Source organism: Rhamphochromis longiceps, linkage group LG1, assembly GCF_057381845.1.
Source record: "Rhamphochromis longiceps isolate RC_006_pf linkage group LG1, R_longiceps_female_GT1.1, whole genome shotgun sequence".
Classification (NCBI taxonomy): Eukaryota; Metazoa; Chordata; class Actinopteri; order Cichliformes; family Cichlidae; genus Rhamphochromis; species Rhamphochromis longiceps.
In genome coordinates, this window is record NC_140557.1 from 23,504,895 (window position 1) to 23,517,408 (window position 12,514).

The 12,514-nt window shown below is 40.4% G+C and overlaps 2 protein-coding genes across 2 annotated transcripts in view; one reads left to right on the forward strand and one right to left on the reverse strand.

Moving 5' to 3' along the window:
- Positions 1–4,440, forward strand: part of mybpc3 (myosin binding protein C3) — a 32,326-nt gene extending 27,886 nt beyond the window's left edge. The window contains exons 30-33 of the mRNA XM_085402721.1: positions 1,672–1,831; positions 1,920–2,056; positions 2,688–2,874; positions 3,964–4,440. Coding sequence (XP_085258847.1) covers positions 1,672–1,831; positions 1,920–2,056; positions 2,688–2,874; positions 3,964–4,025 — 546 coding nt within the window. The 3' untranslated portion in view covers positions 4,026–4,440. The remainder of the gene's footprint in view (positions 1–1,671; positions 1,832–1,919; positions 2,057–2,687; positions 2,875–3,963) is intronic.
- A 2,286-nt stretch (positions 4,441–6,726) lies between these two features.
- Positions 6,727–12,514, reverse strand: part of lgr4 (leucine-rich repeat containing G protein-coupled receptor 4) — a 33,124-nt gene continuing 27,336 nt past the window's right edge. Inside the window, exon 18 of the mRNA XM_085402720.1 lies at positions 6,727–12,482. Coding sequence (XP_085258846.1) covers positions 11,074–12,482 — 1,409 coding nt within the window. The 3' untranslated portion in view covers positions 6,727–11,073. The remainder of the gene's footprint in view (positions 12,483–12,514) is intronic.

Sequence of the window (12,514 nt, forward strand, 5' to 3'; positions counted from 1 at the left end):
TTAAATAATTTCTTTCAGCTGTTAACCTATGGTATTTGGTTAATTGTCCCTTATCAAGTTGCACCTTGACCAGATACTTCTGGTGGCCATCAACAAGCCTCTGGCATCACACAGACCCAATTTCTAAGGAGGCCTACACATTTTCAGTAGGGTTTAGGTTGGGAGGTTCGCGAAAGAAGCTAAACGTTTTATCCACTGCAAAGCAGGTTTTGATGTGTGTTTGGGATCATTGTCTTTTTGGAACATCCGTCTGTGTCCAAGTTTGATTATTCCGTCCACTTTGTGCAATGCAGCAGTACCACTGGTAGAAAAGCAGCCCCAAAGTATGATGTTACCACTTTGACCATGCTTAAGAGTTGGTACGTTTTACTCCTCCAAACATACCTCTTGTCATTTTGGCTAAACATCTTAATTTTTGTCTCATCTAAGCACAAAACTTTTCTCTAGAAGTCATTTGGCCTGTTCGGGTGTGCAGCTGCAAACTTCAGTCCACCTTGAAAATGCTGATTTTGGAGCAAAGGCTTCTGCTGTGGTCAATAACCTCTCAGTCTGTGGCGATTTAAACCTTATTGTGAACGGTAACACTGGTGTTCCAACAGTTTCCAGTTAGTGGCAGCTTTGAGCCTTGGTGGTTCTCATCTGATGTTTAAATTTCTTTCTGACCTTAGCAAAATGGTAGCAGATCTAAATAACTTGTAGTTATGTACAATTGTGTAAACTCCTTATCTTGAAATCTGCAGTTGTTTAGAAACGTCTCCAAGAGACCTTCCCAATTCTACAATTCTCCTTCCTAGATCCTATTGTTAGTATTGGTTACTCCAGTGAGTGCTTGTTAAGATATAAGGCAGAACCTTTCAAAACCACTTATTAAAAAATTAAAGTGACTTTAATGGCGAACCCGTTGTGTATATTTGAGCCTTTTTGCCGACGTTTGATCCTGTGTGGATTATTGAAAACTGCAAATAAATTTGATCTTGAACACCCAATTCTTGTTTTTTAAAGTCAAATTCAGACTCTTCCCAGTAACTTTCCTCTGTGGGTCACTAGTGATGTAATATCTGGCCTCCTGGCAAGAGCTCCAACTGCCACCATCCTCCACCTCGAGCCGCCAGGAACAGTGTCAGCCAGGAATGTCCTAATCTTATCCTTGTCGCTTTGAGCTGGTCCAGATTGTCTGCACAGTGACGCAGGACCATTGTTCCCCTGCCAGCACAGCAAGTGCTCATGTTTCACTCCAGCCATTATTATTAGATCAAATTAAGTTTGCTTGCAACATAGTGAGGTAGGAGTGTTTATTATCATGTTACCAAAAACAGTGTACCTGTTATGTGGCATAGATAAAAGCACTTAGGGCAGGTGTCCTTTAAATAAACCCTTGTCTCAGTGAACAAACAATATATCCTGTGTAACTTTATGTGGGCTGTGCCTTAATGTAAAGATTAAATGTCATAAAATGAAATATTATCATAGCCATCCAGAGTAGCTTCAGGTGTCTTTAAGCTGAAAACTTAAATAAGTATGAATGACACCCTTCTGGACTCTAAATAAAACCAATTTATAAAAGTATGATGATTCATTCTTTTTCCTCACTCATTCAGTTACATTTGTCTTTAAAGTGGTACTTAAACACTCAATCTGTTTTTTCGTGTGTTTTTTGAAATTAATGTGAAGGAATGGTATACAGTCCATGATCAGTACCGCCGAACCCATTGTGTTGTGTCCGACCTCATCATGGGGAATGAGTACGTGTTCCGAGTCTTTTCCATAAACCTTGTGGGCCTCAGCCCAGAGCCGTACTGCACAAAAGACAGTGTTTACATTCAGAAAACAGGTGAGCAAATATAGCCAGTGTGATGCACTTGTGGTTATGATTATATGCTCTTTGGAACTGAAAGGAAATTATCCAATTGTCATCTCAGGTATCATATACAAGCCACCCAACTACAAGGATCATGACTTTACAGAGGCTCCCAAGTTTACACGCCCTTTGGTGGACCGTTCTGTCATAGCAGGATACAACGCCACCCTAAGCTGCGCCGTGCGAGGAATACCAAAGGTCTGTAGGGTATGAATTAGATGTTTCAAAGATATTCACTTTTACTAGAATTAAACCTTGTTAAACATTTTCCTCTGCTTATATACAGTGCTTAACAATTTTTTAGACCATAAGTGTGTGTGTGTGTGTGTGTGTGTGTGTGTGTGTGTGTGTGTGTGTGTGTGTGTGTGTGTGTGTGTGTGTGTGTGTGTGTGTGTGTGTGTGTGTGTGTGGATAGATAGATAGATATAGATAGAAAGAATAACTCTATCAGAAAAACTTCAGGAATGCAAATAAATAAGCAAATAAATAAGCACTTTACAAATCCTAAACTAGTACAGAGAAAACCCCACCATCAGATGACCCCCTATGAGCAAGACTCCAGCACGCTGAATGAACAGATCAGCAAAGCTGGCTCTGTGATTGGCTACAAACTGGAAACTTTTGAAGCTGTGGTGGAGAGGAAGTCACTGAACAAACTGTAATCATTATAATCTTGACCACCCTGAAATCTTTATTATTATTAGTAGTAGTAGTAGTAGTAGTATTAATTGTATTATTATTATGTTATTCAATCAACATTTAAACTGCTTTCCAAAATCTTTTCCCAAAAATATATACTTACATAATTCTACTTTTCCTCCCTTATTAGCCCAAAGTAACATGGTACAAAAACAAAATGGACATCTCAAATGAAGCCAAGTACAGGATGATCAGTAAGCAAGGTGTCCTGACGCTGGAGATCCGTAAGCCCTGTCCATTTGATGGGGGGGTGTATACGTGCAAAGCAGTCAACGACAGCGGTGAAGACACAGTGGAGTGTAAACTGGAGGTTCGCCGTAAGTAGTTCATGAAATGCATGTGTCCTCTTTTGCATGCCCCACTTAGACTGCACTTTTTCTCCAGCATCCTCCTTTAACACCCCCTTCCACCTCCCTTGTTTGTTCTTAAAGAAAAACATTCACGCACACATGAACTCATCAAATAATTAAAGAAAAATATATAAATATATTTTAGTGTTAATAGCAGAATACAAAAAAAAAAAACATCCACATTTGATGTGAAATGGTTTCTTGGAAAATATTAACTGACCACACACCCCAGAAAATCTTCGACACAACAGTCTTGTATTTATGTATTTATTCCATGAGTAAAATTGGACATTCATTAACAAAGAAAGATAAAGAAACCCATTCAGTTTGATATTTCCCCACATCCTGAATTGGCTCTCAGGCTGCACACTTACTAAGAGATAAACAAGTTTCTGCTGTAGTCCTTTGAGTCCAACTAACAATTCATTTAAATTATGAATTAAACCCGCCGAGCCTTTTCTGTTTTTTCTGTTAAATACTAACATTTTATGAAGTTCTTTCTGAGATAATGTCTTGGGGATTATTGGGAAATTATAGAGCTCTAAATTGTGCTGCAGAAAAATAATCCTGTTAAAAACTGATTTGCAATTTCTGTCATAACTGCAAACATAAAAATAAAATCACATTTGCACAGAGTAAAAGTTGGCATTTTTAATTGTCATAATTTACCCTGTCAAGCTCCAAAATAACCTGTAATATGATGATAATATGATAAGTTCTTAGGAGGGATTTGACAGAGAATTATGGACTTTATTACAGTCTCCACATTTATGAGGTTTTAAATGTCCACTGAGAATGTTTAAACAGTTCAGCTGTATTCATTTATTTTTAATTCAACAATAATTATTAATTGAATCTACAGACAATCATCGCCAAGCTGTGCAACTCTCCTCAGTTATGTGGAGGTGTGACTTTCAGTGAACTTTCAGCATTTTTTAAAAACCAATAAAACAGTAAAAACACACTACAGACATTAATGTTACCTACTCAGCACCTAACAGATTAAGTAATTTTTTGTTTTGTTTTTACTGAATAAAAATCCCCCCTGCCTTGCAGCTCAAATTACTAGAGAAGATAAGAAGGAGCCCAAGAAGGAAAAAATTCAAGAAGCCAAATGAAGAGAAGATGGCATCTCAGAGTTCAGCTCCACATCCTTTTTATGTTTATGTGCTGCTTTCCTCTCCTGCAGTCATCTCACATCATGTTATCCTCACTGTTATATTAGTGTCATGTAAACCACTGGATGACAGAAGTGAATGGGGCTCACTGAATTTGCTGTTCCTTTATTTTCATTTTGCTATAAGTATTTATTATTAATTATCCCAAACAATGATCTTTATTTCAGTCCAGTTCTTGGTATTGATAACAGAGATAACAGTGTTTAGTAAATAGTATCAATATTTAGGAAACTACTGTCTGATTTGCTGCTTGTCTGGGCTGATTTGTGTGCATAAAAATTACTTGAAAACAGAATTACTAAGTGATTTTTTTTCAGTCATGTAGTGTACAGAGCTGTGAGGACTATGTATTTGCTGTCTTTCTACTTTTTAATTTCTTTTCACATTTACATTTAAGATCATCAAAGTTTACACAATATTGGACAAAAATAACCTGAGTAAATTCAAAACAGACTTACAACCACCGTGTTAAATCATGAATTAACTATGATTAATCACATTTTTCTTTTTGGAAAAAAGAAAAAAAAAACTACAGACCTCAGTCCTCAGTTAAGGTCTGAGTTCTTGATTCAACAATATGAAAGGGAAAAAATCACATCTATAGGGGAGCTCCAAGGAGAAAACCACTGCTGACCAAAAAGAATACAAAGACTCATCTTAAATTTGCCAAAAGACCTCTTGTTGATCCCCAAGACTTTTGGGGAAATATTCTGTGGACTGATGAGACAAAAGCTGAACTTTATGGAAAGTTTGAGTCCTGTTACATCTTGCATTAAAACTTCATAGAAAGAACATCAACAGTAAAACATGGTGGTGGTGGTAGTATGATGTTCTGGGGCTGCTTCGCTGCTTCAGGACCTGGACAAATTGCCATAGTTGATGAAACCATGAATTCTGCTCTCTACCAGTAAAGGAGAACATCCGGAGGTAAAGAGTACTTGACTTATGCAGCAGGGCAATGATTAGAAACACACCAGCAAGTCCACCTCTGCATGGCATGAATGCAGGTGTTGGATTGGCCTAGTCAATCTCTGGACTTAAATCAAACAGACTTGTTTTTGCATGACCTTAAACAGGCTGTTCATGCTCAAAAATCCTCCAATGTGTCTGAATTAAAGCAATTCTACAGAGAAGAGTGGGCCAAAATTCATCCACAGTAATGTGAAATATGAAAAAAAAAAACTAAGAAATCAAGAAGTGTACTGTATATGTAGGTGGTATTACATTATAGTGCAGCAAGGATTTTTTGAAAACCCCCAAAGCCTGCCACTGATACTCAGAAGTCTGGTGCAATTGATACGAGTTTCTGAGAGCTTAGTTTTATTGTAACAAAGCCTTTTTAAAGCCAGAGCTGTAAGGCATGTGCCTGAACTATGTGAAGGGCTAGAATAGCCGGGATGTGATTAAATGTAGAGTAGAGCACATTCTGGCTTTGCTCCATAGTGGGCTCCTGTAAGATCACTCAACAGTTATTCCTTTGATGCCTTGAATGTAAATATTTCCCGTGCCCTTTCAGCGTACAGCTGCAAAAGATCCAGAGAGCCTTGTACGTGTCACAGGGTCACCTGGAACATACTTGATAAATGCTTTAGAGCATCTCTGTTTTTTGCAAGGTGTTTTGACAACTCACTGGCTACTGACTAGTGACTGATATCTCTTTAGCCAATGAGTGTGCGGTTTCATACCACATATAATCCACCATTTTGAAATAGAATATCTTGAAGAGTTACAAAACAGAATTACATTTCATTCAGCATGACCCAAATTGGTTAAGTGAGTCCATAAACTCAGCAAGAAAGTCTTCAGAGAGGTCAAGACAGAGAGCAATTTTCCCATAGACCTCTACAGGACCGGCAGTCTTTTTGCAACCACAACTATCGCCATCTGGTGGCCTTCAGAGACACTGCAGGCAGGTTGAAGACACTTTCACATTGGCTTCATTTCTCCATCCAAGAAGCCTTGTCCTGGTTTTATACGCTTTAAGGCTCTGGCTCAGAACTAGCATTGTGTAATTAATCACATTGTTAGCTTGAAGATCAACTAAGTTTCTGTAATTTACATTTAGTGGCAGAAATGGTACAAAGTTTTGTGTATCCATCACATACTGGGTAATAAGACTGATAACTCCTCACTTTAATTCATCAGTTGTACCTCAACTGAACATGTGGACAGAGCAACTGGCTCAAGTCACTTCAAATGTGGTACAAGCAAGCAAACAAATGACCTTTCCTCTCATATACTGCCAGATGCTGGTTTGTGAATAGGACTTTCATGGTCTTAAAAGCAACACAAAAGTACAAGAATTATTGTGTTCATCCAATTTTATTCATTCAAAATTTAAAGAAATAGCTTTTTTTCTACTTTAACAGAATAAAAACAACTCGGGGAGATCTCACGTGTAAAACTAGTAAGATTTAATTCAAACTGACAATAAGTGAGATACTTTATATATAATCTGTATTATTCTGCAGGTTCATACTTATAAAACATAAAACCAAAAAAATTCATAGTTTAAGGTTGGTTAAAAAAAAAAATCACAGTATACAGTACATAGATTCCTCCCACAATTTGCAAAGAACTAAAACGATGTACAAACAGAGGTGACAAATTAAAGGAAAGGCCAACTTTAAGCCCTATGTAAGGTGTGGCATTCATTCATTCATTTATTCTACAAGTCTGTTTGGATGACGGTGCCGGAGAGCCCCGTCTAACTTATCAGTCTACAATCTCCCATAGGTGCTGAGATCTAGCGACTGTGAACACATGACAAACATTATTAACGATTCAATGATCCCTCATGCCCTGTGGGATTATCATCCTGGAAGAGACTGCTCATATGATGACAGAAATGCGTCACCACAGGATAAGCTGTGTAGCTAGTCGCCAAGGAAAAGTTCTATTTTGCAGAGAGACAAGCAGACCTAAACATAACAACAAAGCACAGCAAAGCCTCCGAATCCACCCCACTGCATGGATGTCAGGCATTTGAGTTTTCCTTTAATTTGTCACCTATCCTCTGTCAATGTAAAGCCAAGAATGCAAAAAAAAAAGAAAAAAGAAAAAAAATGAACAAATCACTGTTGGTAGCCACTACAGTTGAGGAGGTAGCTTCCGTAGTTAGCATCCCATTCTTGATTATCTGTGTTCAAATAATTTACAGACAGACACAGAAACAAATAACAATAATCAAAACTACACAGAAAGAAAGAAAGAAAGAAAGAAAGAAAGAAAGAAAGAAAGAAAGAAAGAAAGAAAGAAAGAAAGAAAGAAAGAAAGAAAGAAAGAAAGAAAGAGATGCATACATTTTCACCACGTGGCGCATCAGACATCTCAAACAGTCAGCGAGACATTTTAGTAAGTGAACTTATTTACACACTCAGTTGTCTGGTGTGTGAAAACAGAAGATAGGAGTCGAAACGCCGAAATTGAAAGTTGCAGTAGAAGAACACAAGAACTTTTTATTGGTGGAAGAAAATGTTTCCCTACATTGCCTGAATTCCAAAGCGCTCACATGACGTGCACTTGTGAATACATGCTCAGAGGGTGTATCCACCTCAATGTGTACAATCATGCTCTAGCACAACACCAGCCAATCCCTCGTCAAACACAGCTTCACTTAGGTCAGCTCTCAGGATGGAAAGACTTACATTTTACTTTGAAGCATTAAAAAATGCTTTTCTGATCAGCTAGACGGACGGGACTCAGTATAACTTCTCAGTTAAGTCTGAGAAGTCTCAAACAGCAGAGTTAAAGTAGTCAATCTGTTATAGATAAATCTTCCTTTTCTTTTTAAATCAAGGCCTTATTTTCCTTCTTTTTTTTTTGTACCATCACATATTTACTAGTCAATCCATCATATACAGGAAACACACAGCCTGCACACAAATACCTTTTAATACAAGAGCACACTGCAGATGCTTGTCTTTAAATATCTGTGGGTGACTAACAACCGCCCCCTCGTCCATTTCATACTTATTGGCAATGCTAATGCACCATCTTGTCAACTCAGCTGGCTGCCAGTCTTGTGTAGTGTTCAAATCACGTGAAAGTGAAAGCAGTATTACATTCATGTTTTTGTCTTGGATGATATTCATGTTTTTTTTTTCTTGCTCATGAGCCAAAATCTTTATAATATGTATATGACTTCAATCAATAGTATATAAAAAGCAAGTTTTGGCTGCTCCATTGCCACAAGGGGTCACCACAGCGGGTAGCTCTGCACTTTTTTGTAGTATAACCAGCATAAATGTAGCTGATTTAAATTCGTAGACTGTTTATTGCCTTTTTTTTGCAACATATATGTGAGTTTCCATGCTCTGAAGTAAATCCAGGGTTGTAAATGTTTGCTAAACATAGAGCTAGAGCAGCAGGTGGATAAAAAAAACGAATACAAAAGAAAAAGCCTGGCTAAGCTAACAAGCTGCTGGCTGTCATCTTACCCTAAGCCAGTGGTTCCCAAATTTTTTTTGCTAGGCCCCCCTTTGTTTTACAACATAGGTGTCAAACTCTGGCCCGCGGGCCAAATTTGGCCCGCAGCCTAATTACATTTGGCCCGCGAAGCCATACCAAATTACTATTAGAGCTGGCCTACTGGTATTATACAGCTAATATATATATTGTTTAGTATTAAGCTTTGCTTGTTCCATATTCAGTTTTTCAGCAAAACTTGTTTGAGTCCATAAGAAAAGATTCATTCTTATATCTAGAGGAAGATTTTTTTTTTTTCAATAAATATTAATGTTAGCCCGCGACTTTGTTCCAGTTTTGAATTTTGGCCCACTGTGTATTTGAGTTTGACACCCCTGTTTTACAAGAAAAATGTTCACGCCCCCCCTCGCACGCACACACCCTTATTTTGCTCCATTGCAGTTTATTTCACACCTCAAACATTTAGTAAACAATTAAGCAAATACAAGTAAACTGCAATAAATTACAGGTAGTAATAAAATAAACTACTAACTCTTTTATGCTACGTCCGCACCTACACGGGTATTTTTGACAACGCAGCTGTTTCGTCCACACGTAAACTGCGTTTCGAATCACCGACTTTTTAAAACTCCTTTTTTGCGTCTACCTGTTTACGAGGAATACAGAGCTCGTCACGCAGCGTCAAAGGTATGTGCCTTTTTCACGTCACGCTGTGCGCCACGTTATTGTTTACATGAGATGAATTGCAGAATGGCAGATAGTCAGATTAACAGTATTTTGTCTCTATCTGCAGGTTTTACACGCTTACATATACATACACAGTTACTGTCCCTCTATTTAGAAAGGCAAAGGCGTCACGGTGTAATTATTTTACATGTAGTTGTTTTTTTCCTGTGTAATAATATTCAACATTGCTATCAATACATTTTTCAAAAAATGCCTCTCTGTGCAAAATGGGTTTAAAAACATAAACAGCTGTAGGATACTGTTTGTCCGTGATTTGAACCGGGGGAACAAATCGTGGCAGGATCAGCCTGATATTATTTGTATCCCACTGTAACTTTACTGTATAAAGAGCTAACATCTCCAAAATGTCAGGAGTAGTTAGTCATTACAAGTGTTTGTGAACTATAAATCACGAATGTGGGATGCTGTTTGTCCGTGATTTGGAGAGCCCAGCGCTGCTCCCGACGAAGGGGAAACCAATTATGCAGGGGAGACCTACCTTGGCAACTACCTTGGAAACATATTCAGCTATGCTTCATCTCCTGCTTTGCGTTTCTGTGGCTGCCCCGTGCTAGCAGTGTCCATGCGTTTTGTTTTTCCCCCCCTTTTCATACCGCGCCCCCCTGCAATGGCTCTGCGCCCCCCCTAGGGGGGCGGGCCCCACACTTTGGAAAGGTCTGCTCTAAGCAAACAAGCACATTTCCCAAAATATTGGTTTATTCCTGTGATTTAAATGATTTCTTTTTTTATTATTATTATTCATAGGATTCAATTTTTGAGCAGTTTATGCTTATAAATACTCTGCATTCAGCACCATTAACAATCACCCTGTAGGCCACAACCAATCTGAGTATCAGGCCTAGGCAGATCTCATTTAAGTGTCATTGTACTGAAAAGGCTAACAGCATGCATCGCTCTGTAATTTAGCAAACAAATAGCTCAAAAAGGAAAAACAAATATGAAAATAAGGCCCAGATTTTAAAATAACTGGAATTTTCCATAAGAAAGATCAAAAATTGTGACATGAACCTGCATGAGAGTGCTTGTTTTGGTTTTTTGGTGAGGAAAAACTAATAAAGGAGCTGTTTTTTTGGTGAATGCTTGTTATTACACTGTATTTATCATTCAGAGGCCAGAAACTGTCTCCACCCAGCCAGAGACTTAATGCTACTCAAACAATAAATAATCTTTCACATCCGCTGTGCCTAGTTGTTGCTGAAACAGTGATATCTGCTACTTTTAATCACATTCTCTTAAAGTAAAGACATGTTTGTTTTAGACTATTTTAGACACTTTACAATCACACGCAGGCAGGGCAGAAGTTATTGCTGACTTTATATTATCCCCCCCGCTAGGTGAAGACCACCTGAAAGTTACATTCATACATGAAAGTTTAGCGTGATTATTACATTTGCTACATTTTTGTAAAAGAAACAAAAATTCTGAAATCAAAAGTTGCTGTGAAGAAACTTTAAAAATTGACAAGATGTATAATAATTAAAAATTTAAAAGCTTATAAGTACAGGTGAAACAGGGCAAAAAAAATCATTAACACATACATGGAGGCTTGCAGACGCAGGCACCGGTGGCAACATTTTCCTTTGCGAGATCCTTTGTCGACCAGTTTGTGATGCAACTTTCTCGGTTCAGGTCTCCTAGAAACTGTTTCTCAGTTCAAAAAACCAAGTTCCCTTTAAATGATTGGCTGTGTCTGTTAACACAGTTATTAGAAACTAAGTGCTTGCTGAATCGTAGGGTAGTTGGCACATTTTGCTGTTTGATATAAAAACGTTTATTCTTGTAGCATCCAAGTTCACATGACACAGATGCGTCATTAGTCCTTGACTCGAGGTATGTTGTATGAGTAGTGTACAAGAGGAAGGCCTCTGCTCTGACAAAAGCAAGCTCGGCCACACGCCTGAATCTGGTCCGAGCTATCTGACACAAAAGAGTCCCCCTCGTCTGCGTACTCAGACTGTGCAGACGGCGTGCTGCTGTCTCCCCAAAACCCCTCCGAGCGCTGGTATGCCGCAGCTCCAACCAGGAGGGTGGGACAACTGTGGGACTTGACCAAGTGTCTACAGACTGTGGAGGACGAGGGGGAAGAGCAGGTCCTGGCACGCAGTGCTGCCTCACACTGCTCACAAACAACCACCTCACCGCAAAGCTGCGAGTACATCCCACAGTCAAAGCCCAGGTGTGTGGAGGAGCCCCCGTCTGTGAGCTCAGACCCTCCGCCACTGTCATCTCGGTGACCTTCTGTGGTGGTCTTCATCTCCCTGGTTGAACTTCTGCGACTGCGTAGTCTCAGCCAGTCCTCCCTGAAGGCTGGGCTGAAGAACACGTACAGCACTGGGTTCAGGCAAGCGGGCAGCGGGAAGAAGATGAGGGTGACGGTCTTGGCAATCTCCGGGCCACCAGCTGTGGAGCCAGTCAGGAGGGGGGCAAAAGAGAACGCTGCCACAGGACAGAAGAAGATGCAGTTGGTGAAGATGAGCCAGGCGATGTGTCTCAGGGCACCCGTCTGCTCCGGATCTGCCAGCTCCACCCTGCCCAGTGTGCAGTACAACTGGGTGTACACAGCTGCGGTGAACAGGTAGGCCACGGCGTTGAGCAGCACCAAAATGACCGTAACACTCAAAGCTGGACGCTCACCGCCGGCAAACGGCAGGCAGAGAGGAGACGAAGACTGATCACCGGAGGTCACGAGAGGCAGGCAGGCCCCAGCGGCGGCCAGCAGCGCCAGCAATCCTGCAGCGAGGCTGAAGCGTCGATCTCCTCTTAAGCACCCGCGACGGCTGCTGGCACTCCTCCTGGGCGACATCATGACCTTCCCAAGAATCATCCGCACGGCCACGCTGCGCTCCACGGCTGCCAACGACAGCAACAAGACTGACCACTCTGACGAGAAGACGGCCAGAACTCCTGTGATCTGACAGCCGGGTCCCATCTCCCACCACACCCCAAACTCAGCGAAGGATCCCCACGTAGCAACATCGAGCACAGTCAGCACGCCGACGTACAAGCCCGTGAGCAGGTTGGCCAGAGCCAGCAGCCCCATCAGCAGCCTGGCTGGAGAAAGAGACGGGGTCGGGCAGTGGGAATGGGCAGCAGCTCGATGTGAGGGAGAGAAGGTGGCCACCAGCACCAGGCTGTTAAAGACCAGCGACACCAGGCAGATGAACCAGACTGTCAGACGGATCATCCAGTTACCCAAGAGGTGTTCACAAGGCTTGAAAGCTCCTGAAAAGCCAACAATATGACAAATTTAGTTA